General features: G+C 49.0%; 3 protein-coding genes across 5 annotated transcripts in view; 2 read left to right on the top strand and 1 right to left on the bottom strand.

The window, feature by feature from the left end:
* The window catches only part of LOC144597513 (tubulinyl-Tyr carboxypeptidase 1-like), a 43,302-nt gene extending 39,423 nt beyond the window's left edge, over positions 1-3,879 (top strand). The window contains exon 7 of the mRNA XM_078406995.1: positions 3,403-3,879. Within this exon, the coding sequence (XP_078263121.1) occupies positions 3,403-3,523 (121 nt within the window). The 3' untranslated portion in view covers positions 3,524-3,879. The remainder of the gene's footprint in view (positions 1-3,402) is intronic.
* Positions 3,880-4,373: 494 nt separating this feature from the next.
* Positions 4,374-10,830, bottom strand: gskip (gsk3b interacting protein). Its single transcript, XM_078407023.1, is given in 5 exon segments — positions 4,374-5,063; positions 6,323-6,553; positions 6,555-6,622; positions 10,446-10,535; positions 10,695-10,830. Coding segments are annotated over 5 exon segments (684 nt in total). The 3' UTR covers positions 4,374-4,904.
* The window catches only part of atg2b (autophagy related 2B), a 103,771-nt gene continuing 93,589 nt past the window's right edge, over positions 10,773-20,954 (top strand). For all 3 annotated transcript variants that reach the window (XM_078406992.1, XM_078406991.1, XM_078406990.1), the window contains exons 1-2: positions 10,773-11,667; positions 19,504-19,666. In XM_078406992.1, the coding sequence (XP_078263118.1) occupies positions 11,506-11,667; positions 19,504-19,666 (325 nt within the window). In that variant the 5' untranslated portion in view covers positions 10,773-11,505. The remainder of the gene's footprint in view (positions 11,668-19,503; positions 19,667-20,954) is intronic.

Here is a 20,954-nt window from a genome sequence, read left to right as displayed (position 1 = left end):
GACCGTAGCCCTGAATGTTGTAGCATTTCAAGTGCCCATCCAAATGCCTCTTAAACGTTGTGAATGTTCCCGCCTCCACCACCACCCCAGGCAGTGAGTTCCAGACTCCAACCACCCTCTGGGTGAAAAAGTTATTTCTCACATCCCCCCGAAACCTCCCTCCCCTTACCCTGTATCTATATCCCCTCGTTGTTGAACCTTCCACCAGTGGAAGAAGTTCCCCGCCATCTACTTTATCTATGCCCCTCATGATCTTGTACACCTCGATCATGTCCCCTCTCAGCCTTCTCTGCTCCAGGGAAAACAACCCCAGTCTGCTCAGTCTCTCCTCATAGCCGAGGCCCTTCATCCCTGGCAGCATCCTGGTGAATCTCCTCTGCACCCTCTCCAAAGCTATCACATCCTTTCTATAATGTGGTGACCAGAACTGTACACAATACTCCAGCTGTGGCCTCACCAGTGTTCTGTATAATTCCATCATTACCCCCCTACTTTTATATTCGATGCCCCGGCTAATGAAGGCCAGTAACCCATATGCCTTTTTGACCACGCTGTCAACCTGTCCTGCTGCCTTCAAGGACTTGTGTACCTGTACTCCAAGGTCCCTCTGTACCCCTGTCTTCCCTAGGGTCCTTCCATTCATGGTGTACTCCCTCTCCAAGTTATTTCTGCCAAAGTGCATCACCTCGTACTTTTCAGGATTAAATTCCATCTGCCACTGCTCCGCCCATCTGACCATCTCATCTATATCTTCCTGCAGCTTGCAGATCCCTTCCTCGCTATTCACCACCCCCCCTACCTTTGTGTCATCTACAAACTTGCTGATCATGCCCTGTACGTTGACATCCAGATCATTAATGTAGATTACAAACAGTAAGGGACCCAACACAGTCACAGAAGCACCCTTCTACCATCACCCTCTGCCTTCTGTCACTAAGCCAGTTTTTTATCCATTTTGCCAAGGTGCACTGGATCCCATGGGCTCTTACCTTCTTGACTAGTCTCCTGTGTGGGACCTTATCAAAAGCCTTACTGAAATCCATGTATACCACATCCACTGCACTACCCCCATCTACCTCCTTGGTCACCCCTTCAAAAAATTCAATCAAGTTAGTCAGATACGACCTTCCATTAACAAAGCCATGTTGACTATCCTTAATTAACCCTCGATCCTCCAAGTGAAGACTGATTCTGTCCCTCAGAATCTTTTCTAGCAGCTTCCCCTCCACCGATGTCAGACTCACCGGCCTGTAGTTCCCAGGTTTATCCCTACTGACCTTTTTAAATAATGGCACCACATTAGCTATCCTCCAGTCCTCCGGTACATCCCCTGTTGCAAGAGAGGCTCTGAAAATTTGTGCCAGAGCCCCCGCAATCTCCTCCCTTGCCTCTCTCAGCATCCTGGGATACATCTCGTCAGGGCCCGGAGACTTATCCACTTTTAAGCCTGCCAGAGCCTCCAGCACCGCCTCCCTGTCAATAGCAATATGCTCAAGAACATCACAACCCTCCTGCTCCATTTCTAAGTCCGCATCGCCCTCCTCCCTCGTAAAAACAGATGCAAAAAATTCATTTAAAACATCTCCTACATCCTCTGGCTCCACACACAGCTTTCCACTATGGTCCCTGATGGGCCCCACTCTTTCCCTCGTTATCCTCTTACCCTTGATATACTTATAGAACACTTTGGGATTTTCTTTTATTTTGCCCGCTAGTGCTATCTCATGGCCCCTTTTTGTTCTCCTAATTTATTTTTTAAGAACCGCCCTACACCTTCTGTATTCCTCTAATGATGTCTGTGCCTTAAGTTCTTTATGCCTTCCAAAAGCCCCCCTTTTTTTTCGAATCAATCCTACTATATCGTTCGACATCCAAGGTTCTTTGGACTTGTTTGTCCCACCCTTAAACTTTAGGGGAACATGCTTCCTCTGTACTTTTTCAATTATTCCTTTGAATGACTACCACTGTTCTGATGCGGTCCTCCCCACGAGAAGCTGATCCCAGTCCACCAGGGCCAACTTCTGCCTTATCAGATTAAAATCGGCCTTGCCACAATTTAGAAATTTTCCTCTTTCCTCTGGTCCCTCTTTATCCTTTTCCATTACCACCTTAAATATCACTGAATTGTGATCACTGTCACCAAAATGCTCTGCCACTGACACTTCAGCCACCTGTCCGGCCTCATTTCCCAAGATTAAGTCCAATACCGCCCCCTCCCTTGTTGGACTTTCAACATATTGGCTCAAAAAGCCCTCCTGGATGACCCTTAGGAACTCTGCACCCTCAGGGCCCTTGTCACTTTGGCTATCCCAATCAATATTCGGGAAGTCTGATTGATTGAAGAGTTGTGAATTCTGAAGAAAGGAATGTAGGTGTATGAGATAGACAATAGGTGCAGGAGGAGGCCATTCGGCCCTTCGAGTCAGCACCGCCAGTCAATGTGATCATGGTTGATCATCCACAATCAGTACCCCGTTCCTGCCCTCTCCCCATATCCCTTGACCTCGCCCCTGGTTCATTGGGAACATGTTTTCTGCCTCCAGCATGTCCAATCCCTTAATAATCTTATATGTTTCAATTAGATCCCCTCTCATCCTTCTAAATTCCAGTGACTACAAGCTGGATTCAGTCGCTCCATTGTTTCAACATACGACAGTCCCGCCATCCCGGGAATTAACCTCAAACCTACTTAGCACTCCCTCAATAACAAGAAAGTCCTTCCTCAAAATAACAGGAGATGAGGAGGAATTTTAGCCAAGGGTAGTGAATCTGTGGAAGTCATTGCCACGGACAGCTGTGGAGGCCAAGACAATGTATTTTTTAAGGCCGAGATTGATCGGTTCTTGACTTAGGAAGTGCATCAAAGGTTATGGGGAGGAGAATGGGGTTAAGAGTGAAAGATAGATCAGCCGTGATTGTGTTCCTCTTGCTTTTGGAGATAGAGGTGCGAGTCCAGATGGGGCAGAGAAGAAGGAGAAGAGGGTGTGGGGGGAGAAAGGGGAGGGGGGTGTTATTGGAGGTTTACCTAAAATTGAAGACTTCAATGTTCATGCCATTGTTAGCAACCGGGAAGTGTAGGTGTTCGGTGAAATGGTCACCAAGTGTACACTTGGTCTCGCGAGGCCACATTGGGGTGTGGATGAGGTTAGAGGAGGTACATGTGAACCTCTGTCTCACTTGGTCCCTGGATGGAGGTGAGGGAAGAGGGATTGGGATAAATGTTACGTGTCATAGGAGGTATACCAGCAGGTGGCACCGTACGATGGCTGCCTCTGCCAACAGTCTCTTGTCTTTTTCTTCTTTGTTGTTTTTAGTCTGTTGTTAAATGTATGTTTTAGTGTACCTTTAGTTTGTATTATGTGGGGGGTGGGGGAAAACTTTTAAAATCTCTTTCCTCGACAGAGATGCGACCTTTTTCCGTATCGTACCTCCGTTTGCACTGGGGCCTAACATCGCGGAACTGGCGGCCTCTTTGCCATGGATCGACCTTGGGAGCTCCAACCGCGGGAGCCTGTGGATTTAACATCGTGGAGCTGGCGGTCCCTGGTTAGGGACCGACTTCGGGAGCTCCAAGCCACAGGAGCTTTGATCGCTCTGACGCGAGAGCTTCGATCGCCGCTGTGGGAGCTTCGATCGCCCCGACTGCAGATGGTTCGACTGCCCCGACCACGGGAGAAAAGGAGGAAAGGAGATAAGACTTTAATGCCTTCCATCACAGTGGGGAATGTGGTGGAGCCACTTTGGTGGATACTTATGTTAATTTTTATGTAGTTGTGTGTCTTGTTGCTTTTTTTGGTATGACTGTATGGCAAAATCAAATTCTTTGTATGTTGCAAAACATACTTGGCTAATAAATTAATTACGATCACGATTACATATACCGCCTCCATCCTGGAAAAGGGAAGGCTGCCTTTGGCCCCCAGAATGGAGAGATGTTCTCACATCTCCACAATGTTGGGAATATTCCATTGTTGGACTGTGGGTAACAAAATTTTGTCCAAAATACTTTTTTTTTTGGATGACAATAAAGGTTATTCTGATTCTGATTCAGTCAATGCTTTGCAAAAGGCCCAAGACAGATATTTTTGCCTTGTGGGGAAAGGGCTGCATTGCATGAGACCCAAAGACATTGCTTTGATCATTGCTTTGTCCGCCCCCGCGCCCGCCCCAACCCCCCCCCACCCTCCCCCCCGCCCCAACCCCCCCACCCCCCCCCCACCCATTCCTTCTCTCCAGAGATGCTGCCCGTCCCGTGGAGTTACTCCAGCATCATGTGTCTACCTTCGATTTAAACCGGCATCTGCAGTTCTTTCCTACACAGCATGCTTTGATCATTGGTTAATCTAGGTTCAGCACAAAACAGCAAGGCTGTGGCCAAAATATTTTATTTATTCTTTTTTAAACACTAACAGTTGAACAGTTGGATTTTGGAATCTGCTTTATACAGGTATTTACTTTAATTTTGGTGTACAGAGTAAAGAAATATTTCTTACATTAACAAGTGAACAGCTCAAAAGACAGCATGTAAATTTAAACTAAATGAACAAAAAGCCTGTGAGATGGGAAAGGCTACCACATGCGTGGGCATGAAGCGAATACTGATCACTGGCCTCACTCACTTCCATCCCAAACCTTGCCCTGTTTTATCTTGCAGCGCATGAGTAAGGCCACAGCAACCACAACTGTTCCATTTCCAGCTTTATCTCAACAAGACAACTTGAAAACCCTTTCTCCCTTTGTGGAGACTAGAACCAAAGGGGGAATACTGGAAGAGACTAACGGTAACACTGCACAAACTGTCTGTTAACCCTCTGGAAGGTACATGCAGCCTAAACTTGCATCATAAACTTTGTGCACTTGAAGGAAACATATTGAGAGATGGGTTGTCAGACTGTCAGGGCTTTTCACTGCTGTAGTTTTTTTAATGCTTCCAGTCTGTGAAGAAGTGCGTTCCCAAAGGCATCCCGATACGCAGGGCTGAGGGAGTCCAAGAGGGAGTATATGGTCTCGTGGTACTGCATTGCCAATGACTCATCCACCTGGTCAAAGCCATAGGCTACCACCTGGAAAACAAAACGCACGTCAGTAGCAAGCCTGTCCCAAAGTACAACCACCCCCTCCCCCCACCCACCCAGTTGCTGCTGGATAATGTGGGAAAGAAAACTGCAGATGCTGGGCTAAATCAAAGGTAGACACAAAATGTTGGAGTAACTCAGCGGGACAGGCAGCATCTCTGGAGAGAAGGACTGGGAGACATTTTGGGTCTCGACCCGAAACGTCACCCATTCCTTATCTCCAGAGATGCAGCCTGACCTGCTGAGTTACTCTAGCATTTTGTGTCTACCATTGGTGTTGGATAATGTAGGAAATGGAAATGTCACACACATCCTCTAAAAACCAGTCACCAAAACACCCGGGTTAAGACAGCAGGCCCCTAAGCATCACCACAGATAATAATCTTACACCTGGTTTGAAAATGATGTTGTACAATCTGTAGCAAGAGACAAAATTAAAAATGAAGGAAAATAGATATGGGGGCATACATGGTGGCTGCGATCAATTGAGAATTACATTGAGGTGTATCGCATAGAGAGGCAATGGCTAAATAAAAAATACAACATGATTTACAACTAAATAATTGATTTGAAATTTCATCTGTAATTTTTTAAGGAGGGGCGGCGGAATGCTAAAGGGATAGCTTTGCAATATTTATCAAGCAATACATGATGGAAAGTTCTTCAAATGAGACGACATGGGATGAACGGAGAAACAAAGAGAATGCAATGACATTGCTGGGCATGCATCGGCCGGGCTGCAAGAGTTCATTGATCTCAGAGGGTTATAGAGCTGAGAGGTTCAGTAGGGGCAGGGACGAGTTAGAGGGAAGAAAATAAAGATGAACGTCCCAATATCATAGCAGTAAGAACATAGAACAGTACAGCACAGGAGCAGGCACTCTGCCCCACTGTGTCCATGCCGAACATGAGTCAGCCCAGTAGGTGAAGGGCAAATAGGGCCAAGTTTGATTTTGGGCAACACCCAGTCAGGCAAACCAGGGATTAACATCAGTCTGGAGATACTGATGACTGCACAGCACAATGTAAGAGTTTATGGAGGAAAACCTATATCATTTCACAAAAATACAACTTTCCCACACCAAGTTCACCCGGAATGATCCTTTGTGTACATTTACAAGGCAAAATATTGTGTTACTGGCGCAAGGGATGGCACAGGGGAGGGGGGGGGTTCTAACAGCAACAAATCTTTGCTCAGGTGAAGACGGTTTTATTGGGCCCTGGAGTTAGTCAGCAGCTGCTCTCACCCGGAGTCCTGCTTCAGTCAGTTCAAGGCAGTACCGGTTTCTTTCTTTTGTCTCAACGTTAATGTAGGCAACGTCTTCTCTGATTGGAAGCATTTGTGAGACAGCCATGTGGCTAACAGCAAAGTTGACATCATTAACCACTGCCTCAGCTTCCACTTTCATGTCCTTCACGTCTGCCCCTTCCAAGTCACTCTCTTCCCACTCTTCAAACTTGCTGAAATTAGGAAACATTTGACCCGTTCACCACATGGGCATCACAGTCCATATCCTGGTTGGAATACTTTGGTATGCGTGATGAGACTGGAAAGCAAATACAATGCAGTCATTTCAAAATTAAACATACAGTTTCCCTTGGAATGCAATCCATATTCCCAGGAAACAGCTTCTCACACGTAATAATCCACTGTGGATCATGGATGGTAATTAATGCAGAAGGGTTGATGCATCAAGGGCAAATATGTGAAGAAACCAATTTGATTGACTACCTTTTTTTTCAAAGGAATCAAACACTGCTTTGTTGCAGTATTAATTCAATTGGTGGACTCAAATAAAAATGTCACACTACTGAACTTTTACATCAAACCCGGCTTTGTGAAGTAGTCATTTCCTCAATAATCTGTTCTATATTTCTCTATATAACACTGTATGTCTCTAATTTCCCTTTCCTCGGACTCTCAGTCTGAAGGGACTCGACCCGAAACGTCACCTATTCCTTTCCTCCAGAGATGCTTACAAGATGTTTACAAGAATGATCTCAGGAATGAGTGGGTTAACTTAAGATGAGCATTTGACTTGCCTGTAGGCCAGTACTCGCTGGAGTTTAGAAACATTGAAACGTACTGAATAGTGAAAGGCTTGGATAGAGTGGACGTGAGAGGATGTTTCCACTAGAGGGAGAGTCTAGGACTAGAGGTCATAGCCTCAGAATTATAGGACGTTCCTTTAGAAGGAATTTCTTTAGTCAGAGGGTGGTGAATCTGTGGAATTCTTTACCACAGAAGGCTGTGGAGGCCAAGGCAATTGAAAAATTTAAAGCAGAGATAGATAGATTCTTGTCATGGGTTATGGGGAGAAGGTAGGAGAATGGGGTTAGGAGGGAGAGATAGATCAGCCATGATTGAATAACGGAGTAGACTTGATGGGCCGATTGACCTAATTCTGTTCCAATCACTCATGACCTTATGCTGCCTAACCCGCTGAGTTATTCCACCTTTTTGCGTGTTGTGCTTAACTCCACTATTACTATGTAGCATGCTATATAGAAAAACTATTGAGCACCCATCTGGAATTAAGGAGTCAGAGAATAGCTGGCATCCCACAGCGGCATGTTGGCAAAACGGTAGAGTTGCTGCCTCAGAACGCCAGAGATTCGGGTTCGATCCTGACTACGGGTGCTGTCTGTATGGTATTTGTACGCTCTCCCAGTGACCGCGTGGGTTTTCTCAGAGATCTCCGGTTTCCTCCCACACTCCAAAGACGTGTGGGTATGTAGGTTGATATAATTGTCCCATGTGTGCAGGATAGTGTTAAATGTGCAGGGATCGATGGCCAGCATAGACTCGGTGGGTCGAAGGGCCTGTTTCCATACTGTATCACTAAACTAAAAATATAAATTGTCCAAATTACAAACTTGGACCACAGTATCTGAGCGGCTGGTGGACGCCTGACCCGGGGACTGGCCATCACCCACCACCCTGGGGACCGGCCATCACCCCCCACCCTGGGGACCGGCCGTCACCCACCACACCCCCCCACCCTGGGGACCGGCCATCATCCACCACACCCCCCCCACCCTGGGGACCGGCCATCACCCCCCACCCTGGGGACCGACCATCATCCCCCACACCCCCCACCCTGGGGACTGGCCATCACCCACCACACCCCCCACCCTGGGGACTGGCCATCATCCACCACACCCCCCACCCTGGGGACCGGCCATCACCCGCCACACCCCCCACCCTGGGGACCGGCCGTCACCCACCACACCCCCCACCCTGGGGACTAGCCATCATCCCCCACACCCCCCACCCTGGGGACCTGCCGTCACCCCCCACCCTGGGGACTGGCCATCACCCACCACACCCCCCACCCTGGGGACCGGCCATCACCCACCACACCCCCCACCCTGGGGACCGGCCATCATCCACCACACCCCCCCACCCTGGGGACTGACCGTCACCCCCCACCCTGGGGACTGGCCATCATCCCCCACACCCCTCATCCTGGGGACTGGCCATCACCCACCACACCCCCCACCCTGGGGACCGGCCATCATCCACCCCACCCCCCACCCTGGGGACTGGCCATCACCCCTCCCCACCCTGGGGACCGGCCATCATCCCCCACACCCCCCACCCTGGGGACCGGCCATCACCCACCACACCCCCCACCCTGGGGACTGGCCATCACCCCCCCCACCCTGGGGACCGGCCATCATCCCCCACACCCCCCACCCTGGGGACTGGCCATCACCCCCCCCCAACCTGGGGACTGGCCATCACCCCCCCCCCCACCCTGGGGACCGGCCATCACCCCCCCGCAACCTGGGGACCGGCCATCACCCCCCCCACCCTGGGGACCGGCCATCACCCCCCCGCAACCTGGGGACCGGCCATCACCCCCCCCACCCTGGGGACTGGCCATCACCCCCCACACCCCCCACCCTGGGGACCGGCCATCACCCCCCCCACCCTGGGGACTGGCCATCACCCCCCCCCACCCTGGGGACTGGCCATCACCCCCCCCCCCCCCACCCTGGGGACTGGCCATCACCCCCCCCACCCTGGGGACCGGCCATCATCCACCCCACCCTGGGGACTGGCCATCATCCACCACACCCCCCACCCTGGGGACTGGCCATCACCCCCCCCCCCCACCCTGGGGACTGGCCATCACCCCCCCCACCCTGGGGACCGACCATCACCCCCCCCACCCCCCACCCTGGGGACTGGCCATCACCCCCCCCACCCCCCACCCTGGGGACTGGCCATCACCCCCCCACCCCCACCCTGGACTGGCCATCACCCCCCCCACCCTGGGGACTGGCCATCACCCCCCCCACCCCCACCCTGGGGACTGGCCATCACCCCCCCCACCCTGGGGACTGGCCATCACCCCCCCCACCCTGGGGACTGGCCATCACCCCCCCCACCCCCACCCTGGGGACTGGCCATCACCCCCCCCCACCCTGGGGACTGGCCATCAACCCCCCCCACCCTGGGGACCGGCCATCATCCCCCACACCCCCCACCCTGGGGACCGGCCATCATCCCCCACACCCCCCACCCTGGGGACTGGCCATCACCCCCCCACCCCCCACCCTGGGGACTGGCCATCACCCCCCCCACCCTGGGGACTGGCCATCACCCCCCCCACCCTGGGGACTGGCCATCACCCCCCCCACCCTGGGGACTGGCCATCACCCCCCCCACCCTGGGGACTGGCCATCACCCCCCCCCCACCCTGGGGACTGGCCATCACCCCCCCCCCACCCTGGGGACTGGCCATCACCCCCCCCCCACCCTGGGGACTGGCCATCACCCCCCCCCCACCCTGGGGACTGGCCATCACCCCCCCCCACCCCACGGACCGGCCATCACCCCCCCCCCACCCTGGGGACTGGCCATCACCCCCCCCACCCTGGGGACTGGCCATCACCCCCCCCCCACCCTGGGGACTGGCCATCACCCCCCCCCCACCCTGGGGACTGGCCATCACCCCCCCCCCACCCTGGGGACTGGCCATCACCCCCCCCCCCACCCTGGGGACTGGCCATCACCCCCCCACCCCACGGACCGGCCATCACCCCCCCCACCCCACGGACCGGCCATCACCCCCCACACCCCCCACCCTGGGGACCGGTCATTGTCCCCCCACACCCCGGGTGTGGCCCTCATTCAGGGGATCAGCTGCCCCCCACCCCGGGGGTCCGGTCCGGCCCTTCCCCTCCCTCTCCCTACCGCGGCCGTTATTCCCCTTCAACCCGCTCCCTCCCGGTTACCGGCCGCCCGGGGCCAGACATAGCTCTGTCCGGCTGGGGGGGGGTGACGGTGAGCCGGCCTGAGGCCCTGCTGTTGAAGCGGGAGGTGTAGGTGTGTGATTTACCTCATCGCGGCGCCGTTACCGGCCACGACCGAGGCGGGAGCCCGCGGCCCGCGGCCCGCGCACTTACCTTCAAACCCGCTCAACGGCCAGCGCGAGCTACCGACGCCATCTTTGTGAAGGGCAGGCAAAGCGCGTCACCTGGCGGTTATCGCGCTTGCCCGCCATCTTTGTGAAGGGCAGGCAGAGCGCGTCATGGGGGAGGAAATTACCGCGCCCGCCCGCCATCTTTGTGAAGGGCAGGCAGAGCGCGTCATGGGGGGGTAATTACCGCTCCGCTCCTGCCTGGCTGAAAGATGGCGTGGTGCTGTCAGCGTGATGACGCGCTGGGGCGACGTGAGCCGTGAGCCGTGAGCCGGTGGGAGCGCGGTGTAAACACAGGCCGCTGACCGAGGCCCGGCCTCCATGGTCTCCAAAGCGCTGACAGCGACCCGGGGCTGCTGGACACACAGGCGGCAGGTCTAGAGCCGGCATTGTAAGACGGGGTAAAGGCAGCTGAGGCAGAGTGAGTGGGGCTGGATCCTGAGGTAAATGTGGAGGGAGAGCGGGTAAACTCTGAGGAGAAGCCTCGGCTGCTGAGGAGAAATTGTGCAATCTGGACGATGGAGATAAAAGGGTGATGATTCAGGGGTTAAACTAACTTAACATCAAGGGAAAGGGATTTAATTAATCAAATCCCGAGGGAAATTGGCAGTTGGCATATTCTTGAATAAATCACCAGGCAAATTGTTAGAATGAAAAAGAGTAAAGAAAGTGAATGTGTGAGGTGAGGATGAGCTAATGTGAGAGGATAACTGTGGAGGGGTCTAATACAATGTGAGAGGATAACTGTGGAGGGGTCTAATACAATAAAGGAGGAGATAGATAACAGACCTGTGTGTGTAGGAAAAACAGCAGCAGCAGCAGCAGGAGCAGCAGCAGGGGGATTTGGTGACCCTTAAAATTAGAATGAAAATGCATGTGTTTTAAAAATAACATGTGGAGAGGAAAGAGAGAGAGAGAGAGAGAGATAGTACAAGTCTTCCATTAGCCTAGGGCGAGGGGGTTTATTTACTGATTCTGACAATTGGGTTGAGATCAAGATGCCTTGGCCGTTCTCGGAGTCGATTAAGAAGCGGGCATGCAGGTACCTGCTGCACCGATACCTGGACCACTTTCTGGAGGAGAAGTTGAGCCTGGAGCAGCTGAGTGTGGATCTCTATCAGGGGACAGGCTCCCTCGCACAGGTTCCGCTGGACAAATCGGTAGGACTTTGAGTCACTCTCTACATAATAACACAAATAACTGCAGCAGATCTTGCCCAGTTGCACACTAATTGGATGGGGATTGGGAATGGGATTGGGAATGGGGATGGGGGTGGGCAGTTTCTGTGGCAGACTGCAGAGCTGTTGGAGATGAGTAAGCCAGTTCCAACAAACTGCTGCATGTATTAATGAAATGCAGCATTGATCATAGTGTGAGTTTGCAATTCTGCAGCATATTTAGTGGCTTCAAGATATCAGGACCTGCTTTTTAACCCATTTTAAACAATTTTGTGAATGTTACTCTGTAAGATCTGTGACCTGCCTGAGGTGGGGGTAGGTAGGAGCAGCAACAGCTTTTAAGAAACATGAGCTTGAATGAGCCATAGTGGAATGCAGAATGAATGCAGGCAATTAGGACTAGTAAAGATGGACATGATGGCCGGCATATAGACAGTGGACTGAAGGGCCCGTTTTTACGCTGTACTGCTCTACAACTCTGTGACTCTCTACAACAGCCGGCTTGTGCACAACAAAGTTTCACAAACAGCTATAATATTAATAGACAATAGGAGCATGAGTAGGCCATTCGGCCCTTCGAGCCAGCCCCACCAGTCAATGTGATCATGGCTGATCATTCTCAATCAGTACCCCGTTCCTGCCTTCTCCCCATACCCCCTGACTCCGCTATCCTTAAGAGCTCTATCTAGCTCTCTCTTGAATGCATTCAGAGAATTGGCCTCCACTGCCTTCTGAGGCAGAGAATTCCACAGATTTACAACTCTCTGACTGAAAAAGTTTTTCCTCATCTCCGTTCTAAATGGCCTACCCCTTATACTTAAACTGTGGCCCCTTGTTCTGGACTCCCCCAACATTGGGAACATGTTCCTGCCTCTAACGTGTCCAACCCCTTAATAATCTTATATGTTTCGACAAGATCCCCTCTCATCCTTCTAAATTCCAGTGTATACAAGCCGAGTCGCTCCAGTCTTTCAACATATGACAGTCCCACCATATATAACGTATAACATATAACAACTACAGCATGGAAACAGGCCTGTCCGGCCCTACCAGTCCACGCCGACCATTCTCCCTGACCTAGTCTCATCTACCTGCACTCAGACCATAACCCTCCAATCCCCTCCTATCCATATACCTATCCAATTTACTCTTAAATAATAAAATCGAGCCAGCCTCCACCACTTCCACCGGAAGCCCATTCCATACAGCCACAACCCTCTGAGTAAAGAAGTTCCCCCTCATGTTACCCCTAAACCTTTGTCCCTCAATTCTGAAGCTATGTCCCCTTGTTGGAATCTTCCCCACTCTCAAAGGGAAAAGCCTACCCACGTCAACTCTGTCCGTCCCTCTCAAAATTTTAAAAACCTCTATCAAGTCCCCCCTCAACCTTCTACGCTCCAAAGAATAAAGACCCAACCTGTTCAACCTCTCTCTGTAGCCTAAGTGCTGAAACCCAGGCAACATTCTAGTAAATCTCCTCTGTACCCTCTCCATTTTGTCGACATCCTTCCTATAATTTGGCGACCAGAACTGCACACCATACTCCAGATTTGGCCTCACCAATGCCCTGTACAATTTCAACATTACATCCCAACTTCTATACGCGATGCTCTGATTTATAAAGGCAAGCATACCAAACGCCTTCTTCACCACCCTATCCACATGAGATTCCACCTTCAGGGAACAATGCACAGTTATTCCCAGATCCCTCTGTTCCACTGCATTCCTCAATTCCCTACCATTTACCCTGTACGTCCTATTTTGATTTGTCCTACCAAAATGCAGCACCTCACACTTATCAGCATTAAACTCCATCTGCCATCTTTCAGCCCACCCTTCCAAAAGGCCCAAGTCTCTCTGTAGACTTTGAAAATCTACCTCACTATCAACTACTCCACCTATCTTAGTATCATCTGCATATTTACTAATCCAATTTGCCACACCATCATCCAGATCATTAATGTAAATGACAAACAACAGTGGACCCAACACAGATCCTTGGGGCACTCCACTAGACACTGGCCTCCAACCTGACATACAATTGTCAACTGTCACCCTCTGGTATCTCCCATTCAGCCATTGTTGAATCCATCTTGCAACCTCACTATTAATACCCAACGATTTAACCTTCTTAATCAACCTTCCATGTGGAACCTTGTCAAATGCCTTACTGAAGTCCATATAGACAACATCCACAGCCTTGCCCTTATCAATTTCCCTGGTAACCTCTTCAAAAAATTCAAGAAGATTAGTCAAACATGACCTTCCAGGCACAAATCCATGTTGACTGTTTCTAATCAGGCCTTGATTATCCAAATAATTATATATATTGTCCCTAAGTATCTTTTCCATTAATTTTCCCACCACAGACGTCAAACTAATAGGTCTATAATTGCTAGGTTTACTTTTAGAACCTTTTTTAAACAAAGGCACAACATGCGCAATGCGCCAATCTTCCGGCACCATCCCTGTTTCTAATGACGTTTGAAATATTTCCGTCATAGCCCCTGCTATTTCTGCACTAACTTCCCTCAATGTCCTAGGGAATATCCTATCAGGACCTGGAGACTTATCCACTTTTATATTCTTCAAAAGTGTCCGTACCTCCTCTTCTTTAATCCTCCTAATTTCCATCACTACTCTACTTGTTTCGCTTACCTCACATAATTCAATATCCTTCTCCTCGGTAAATACCGAAGAAAAGAAATTGTTTAATATCTCCCCCATTTCTTCCGGCTCAGCACATAGCTGTCCACTCTGACTCTCTAATGGACCAATTTTATCCCTCACTATCCTTTTGCTATTGACATATCTGTAGAACCCCTTGGGGTTTACTTTTACATTACTTGCCAAAGCAGCCTCATATATTTTTTTCGCTTTTCTAATTTCCTTTTTAAGATTCCTTTTACATTCTTTATATTCCTCAAGAACCTCATTTACTCCCTGCCGCTTATATTTATTGTATATCTCCCTCTTTTTCCGAACCAAGTGTCCAATTTCCCTGGAAAACCATGGCTCTTTCAAATTATTATTCTTTCCTTTCCACCGAACAGGGACATAAAGACTCTGTACTCTCAAAATTTCACCTTTAAATATCCTCCATTTCTCTATTATATCCTTTTCATAAAACAACAATTTCCATTTCACTCCTTTTAAATCCTTTCTCATCTCCTCAAAATTAGCCTTTCTCCAATCCAAAATCTCAACCCTTGGTCCAGATTTGACCTTCTCCATAATGATATTGAAACTAATGGCATTATGATCACTAGACCCAAAGTGCTCCTCAACACATACCTCCGTCACCTGACCCATCTCATTTCCTAACAGGAGGTCCAACACTGCCCCTTCTCTGGTAGGCACCTCTACGTATTGCTGCAAAAAACTATCCTGCACACATTTTACAAACTCCAAACCATCCAGCCCTTTAACAGAATGTGATTCCCAGTCTATATACGGAAAATTGAAATCACCCACAATCACCACTCTGTGCTTACTACTAATATCTGCTATCTCCTTACATATTTGCTCTTCCAATTCTCGTTCCCTATTTGGCGGTCTATAATACACCCCTATAAGTGTTGCTAAACCTTTCTCATTTCTGAGTTCCACCCAAACAGCCTCCTTAATCGAGCCTTCTAGTCTGTCCTGCCAAAGCACTGCTGTGATATCCTCCCTGACAAGCAATGCAACACCCCCACCTCTTGCCCCTCCGATTCTATCACATCTGAAACAATGAAATCCTGGAATATTTAATTGCCAATCGCAACCCTCCTGCAACCATGTTTCACTGATCGCCACAACATCATACTTCCAGATGTCAATCCAGGCTCTAAGCTCATCCACCTTTCTTACAATGCTCCTAGCATTAAAATATACACATTTAAGGGACCCATCATTTCTTATTCTCAGTTTATTTCTTTTCCCTTCTTTCTCTCCTACATATTGGGTCTGAGTGTTTCCCTTTTCTGCCTCCTGCCTCACACACTGCCTATTAGCTATCTGTGTTTGAGTCCCTCCCCCCAACCGTACTAGTTTAAAGTCTCCGCAGTTATTTTAGCAAATCTCCCCGCCAGGATATTGGTTCCCCTCGGGTTCAGATGCAACCCGTCCCTTTTGTACAGGTCATACTTCCCCCAGAAGAGGTCCCAATGATCCAGAAACTTGAAACCCTGCTCCCTGCACCAGTTCCTCAGCCACGTATTTATCCTCCACCTCACTCCATTCCTATTCTCACTATCGCGTGGCACAGGCAGTAAGCCTGAGATTATTACTTTGGAAGTCCTTTTTTTTAACTCTCTTCCTAGCCCCCTGAATTCTCCTTTCAGGACCTCTTCCCTTATCCTACCTATATTGTTGGTACCTATATGTACCACGACCTCTGGCTCCTCTCCCTCCCCTTTCAGGATATCCTGGACACGCTCAGACACATCCCGGACACCGGCACCAGGGAGGCAAACCACCATCCGGGTCTCCCGACTGCGTCCACAGAAACGCCTATCTGACCCCCTCACTATAGAGTCCCCTATTACTACTGCTCTCCTCTTCCTTTCCCTACCCTTCTGAGCAACAGGGCCGGACTCCTTGCCAGAGGCCCGGGCACCGTCGTTGCCCCCAGGTAGGCTGTCCCCCCAACAGTACTTAAACAGGAGTACTTATTTCCAAGGGGTACAGCCACCGGGGTACTCCCTAGTCCCTGCCTCTGTTCCTTGCCCCCCCTAACAGTGACCCACTTGTCTACCTCCCGTGGTCTAGGAGTGACCACCTCCCTGTAACTCCTATCTATAACCTCCTCACTCTCCCTGATCAGACGGAGGTCATCAATCTGCCGCTCCAGGTTCCTAATACGGTCCCTTAGGAGCCCCATCTCGTCACACCTGGCGCAGATGTGGATGTCTGGAAGACTATCAGACTCCCAGATTCCCCACATCTGACACCCAGAACAAAAAACTGCCCTGGCAGTCATACTCTCCAAACAAAGCCCCGCGCTCGGTTACTAAACCTACCGCCCGGCCGCTACTCCAACCGCTCCAACCGCCCACCCAAAAGAACTGAGTGATCTCCTGGGAGAGGCGAAAAACCGGATAAAAAACCCAGGCCAATTTGGGAAAAAATCCGGGAAATTCCTCTCCAACCCCAAGCTAGGCGATCGAAACTAGTCCGGGAGATCACACAGGTCTTACTCCTTACTATCCCCACACAATCCCCACACAATCCCCACACACTACTTCCCAAGCAACACAGCTAGGTGCTGCTTGCTACTGCTGCTTGCTGCTGCTGCTACTGCTGATTGCTGCTGCTGCTGCTACTGCTGATTCCGGGAATTAACCTAGTAAACCTACGCTGCACGCCCTCAATAGCAAGAATATCCTTCCTCAAATTTGGAGACCAAAACTGCACATAGTACTCCAGGTGCGGTCTCACTAGGGCCCTGTACAACTGCACACAGTACTCCAGGTGCGGTCTCACTAGGGCCCTGTACAACTGCAGAAGGACCTCTTTGCTATGTCACCTAGAGCACCCAGAGAGCTGTCGTGAAAACTGTTTTTATTTTCACTAATCCTTTAGAGCAGACAGGTCCTTCATTCAATTTTATATATATTAAGTCATTCACCCTTCCTTCACCCCTCTAGTTTCATTCACCCCAAAATAATTTCATTCACCCTTGGGTGAACCATTCACCAGTTTAAGAAGCACTGGTCTGAATCAGCAAGATGCAGGAGGATCCGGGCCAAATGCAGAGAAATGGAATAGGAAAGATAGGTTCTTTGTGCATGTGAGACCTGTTCTGTCCCCCCATGACTAGAAGGTGTGTATCACTTTAGGATGCCAGCTCATCATAGACTGCAAGGGCATTAGGGATGGGAAACCACCATAATAACTAACACCTGCGTTCTGAAAAACAAGTACAAAAATTCTCTCGTTCAACAATGGACATTGGGCAATTGGTTTGACAGCAGAGAGACAACTTCATGAAGGGGATAGCGCAGAAAATGCAGTGGTGTCATAGAAACATAGAAAATAGGTGCAGGAGGAGGCCATTTGGCCCTTTGAGCCAGCACCGCCATTCATTGTGATCATGGCTGATCATCCACAATCAGTAACCCGTGCCTGCCTTCTCCCCATATCCCTTGATTCCACTAGCCCCTAGAGCTCTATCTAACTCTCTTTTAAATTCATCCAGTGGCGTGGCCTCCACTGCCCTCTGTGGCAGAGAATTCCACAAATTCACAACTCTCTGGGTGAAAAGGTTTTTTCTCATTTCAGTTTTAAATGGCCTCCCCTTTATTCTTTGACTGTGGCCCCTGGTTCTGGACTCCCCCAACATTGGGAACATTTTTCTTGCATCTAGCATGTGAGAATTTGTATTTTTAACAGAGGGATAGCATTTTAATTGGAATTAGGTTCTGTTCTTTCAGGGACGGTGGAGATGTCTGTGTGTGAAGTCATGATATTGAAGATGATATTGCAGCTAAACCATGGCTGTGTCATGTGGAGCACAGCTGGCCACTACTTTACAGCCTGCATAACTTCTAAAGGATAGATCAGTCTTGAGGCAGGGGTTTCCTTTACCAACAGTTGACAGTAGGTTTTCTCGTAAATACTGCTGTCCAGTTGCAGATTGAGAACTGACTCTAGTCCGAAAGCTTGAATCCATTACAATAATTTCTACAACTAATTTCTAATTCCAACAAGTTTTTTAGGTCCATAAATCTCTACTAACAAACGTTTTAGTTAATACTGGTAAATACATTCTGATTAATGTTTCTGATCATAATTGCATTAATTAATTCACCACCTGAATGCTTAACAGATTAAAAAAAGTTCTGAAAATGTTGATTATTTTTTAAACTCTATTCTTAGCAAATTAAATGGTATAAAATTCTAACGCCACCAGGAAAGGCATAGAAGATAGCCTAATGGGAACAGAATTGACAGGCATTGTGGTCAGCATGGATGAGTTGGGCCGAAGGGTCTGTTTCTGTGTTGTGCAATCCTATGACACCCACAGTTCACTCCACACAAGGAGTGAACCCCTAGCATTACATCTTGGCAGCAGCATCTTGGGAGAGAAGGAATGGGTGACATTTCGGGTCGAGACCCTTCTTCAGACCCGAAACGTCACTCATTCCTTCTCTCCCGAGATGCTGCCTGACCCGCTGAGTTACTCCAGCATTTTGTGTCTACCTTCGATTTTAACCAGCATCTGCAGTTTTCTTTCCTTCAACATTCATAAAATGGATCTAATATTTCCCAAGCTTTGATGAGACAAATCTCTGCTTCCATCATAACAGTGTTGTAGATGAGTTGATTTACAATATTGTTTTCATGGAATGCTAAAAATACACCATGCTGATCAAGATGCCCTGTCTAGGCTAATCCCATTTACCTGCCTTTAGCCCATATCCCTCTAAACCTTTGCTATCCATGTACCCGTCCATGTGTCTGTTAAATTATTCCATTTTTTCCTTTTGTTGTCAGGCTTCTGAATGGATGATGCATAAGATATGGTATTGTTTGATTCACAGCTACTCCACTGTGGACATTGGACTTCTATGGAACTAGTGCGCTTCAATGCTGAGAACTATATTCTGCACCCCTTTGCTCAACCTATTGTACTTGAATTTGACTTGATTGTATTTACGTGTAGTATTTTCAGATTTGATTGGATAGCATGCAACATGAAGCTTTTCACTGTAAAACTTAGAAAATGTACCTCGATACATCGGGCAATAATAATAAACCTAAACTTAAAGAAAAGCACTTTAACTGAGCTCTTAGAAATTGTGTTGGAACTAAAATATTATTCTGTGCTTCCAGTCCCTAAATGAAATCCTAGATTCTCTTGATGCACCTTTGGAAATAATTGAAGGATTTATCCAAAATATTTCGGTTTCCATCCCCTGGTCTTCCCTACTACAAGAGAACTGTGCGGTGGAGATGCAGGGACTGGAGATGGTCTTTCGACCAAGGCCTCGAATCGGTGAGTCTTGCTATTTTTCAAAGTGTTTGTCCATCATATAAAACCAGGAGGAGGCCATTCAGCCCCCCAAAGATGTTGTGGCATTCGAGCGTTTTTGGTTGATCTGTACCTTCACTCCATTTATCTGTTGCAAGTCTGTAAACTATAAGATTTGTAACCAACTAGAAATTACTAATCACAGTTTTTGAATGTCTGCAGTCTTGCAACAAGGCAACAACCACAACTTGTATTGAAATGGCACTCCTGATATAGTTAACCTAATCTCTTCCTACCCAAACAACCCCATCCCCAGGCACTTTCCCCTGCAACCGCAGGAGATGCAACACCTGTCTCTTTACCTCCCCCCTCGACTCCATCCAAGGACCCAAACAGTCTTTCCAGGTGAGAAAGAGGTTCACCTAATCCAAGGTGATCAAATCTAACAGAGGAATCACATAAGGAGGTATTAGGGCATGTCGAAGACTAGGCTTCAAGAAGCATCTTTAAAAAGGGCAGACTGGGGGGGAAATGTTTGGGGAAGGAGCTTTGGAGCTTTGGGTTGGTTGGGGGTGACATTTTGGTCTGATTACCAAAGGGAACTCGACCGCTATTCATTGCATGTGGTCTACCTGAGGGGGCAGACAATAGCTTGGTTTAAATCGTAAACACAAAAATTACTACTGAGAGTATAGTATTTCCTTGGTGCTGTTGCTTTGACAATGCAGAGCACCCTCGGAAGCACCCCTCTGATAGAGTTGTTCCCTCAGTATTGCTGTAGTGCGGGCTTGGATTGGATGCTCAAAGTGCAAGAGTGGAGGTTAGCCTTGTGACTTGGCCAAGGCCTATCTCACCTCAGGTCAGAGCTTGATCCATAACTATGTGACTTAACAGCAAACCTGACCCAGTTAGACATGCCCATCAGTCTGAAGAAGGGACTCAAAAAGTTGCCCATCCCATCCCTGCCTGGCCAGCTGTTCCTCCAGCACTTTGTGTTTTGTTCAAGATTCCAGCATCTGCATTCTCTTGTTCCTTCAATTTTACAAACAGTTGAGCCCTCAAACTACCCTGAAACAGTTAGGAAGTGACAATGTAACAGAATTGATCTGGTTTTGCTTTAAAGAATGAGTAGTTTTGAAGAAGGAGCAATACATAACAGGGGGCTGAGTTACCAAAGCAATCTTTCACCCACATGTGGGCCCCAGTTCACAAGTGCGAGGTGATTTACACAAGCGGTCAGCACTGTCTGTATGTTAAGGGCTAAAGTGGCTGCCTGGTTTAGTTCCATTATTAAGTAATATATATATATATT

The sequence above is a fragment of the Rhinoraja longicauda genome, chromosome 10 (assembly GCF_053455715.1).
Source record: "Rhinoraja longicauda isolate Sanriku21f chromosome 10, sRhiLon1.1, whole genome shotgun sequence".
Lineage (NCBI taxonomy): Eukaryota > Metazoa > Chordata > Chondrichthyes > Rajiformes > Arhynchobatidae > Rhinoraja > Rhinoraja longicauda.
The sequence above is the reverse complement of the archived record's forward strand: the minus strand, read 5'-3'. Positions and strand labels throughout refer to the sequence as shown.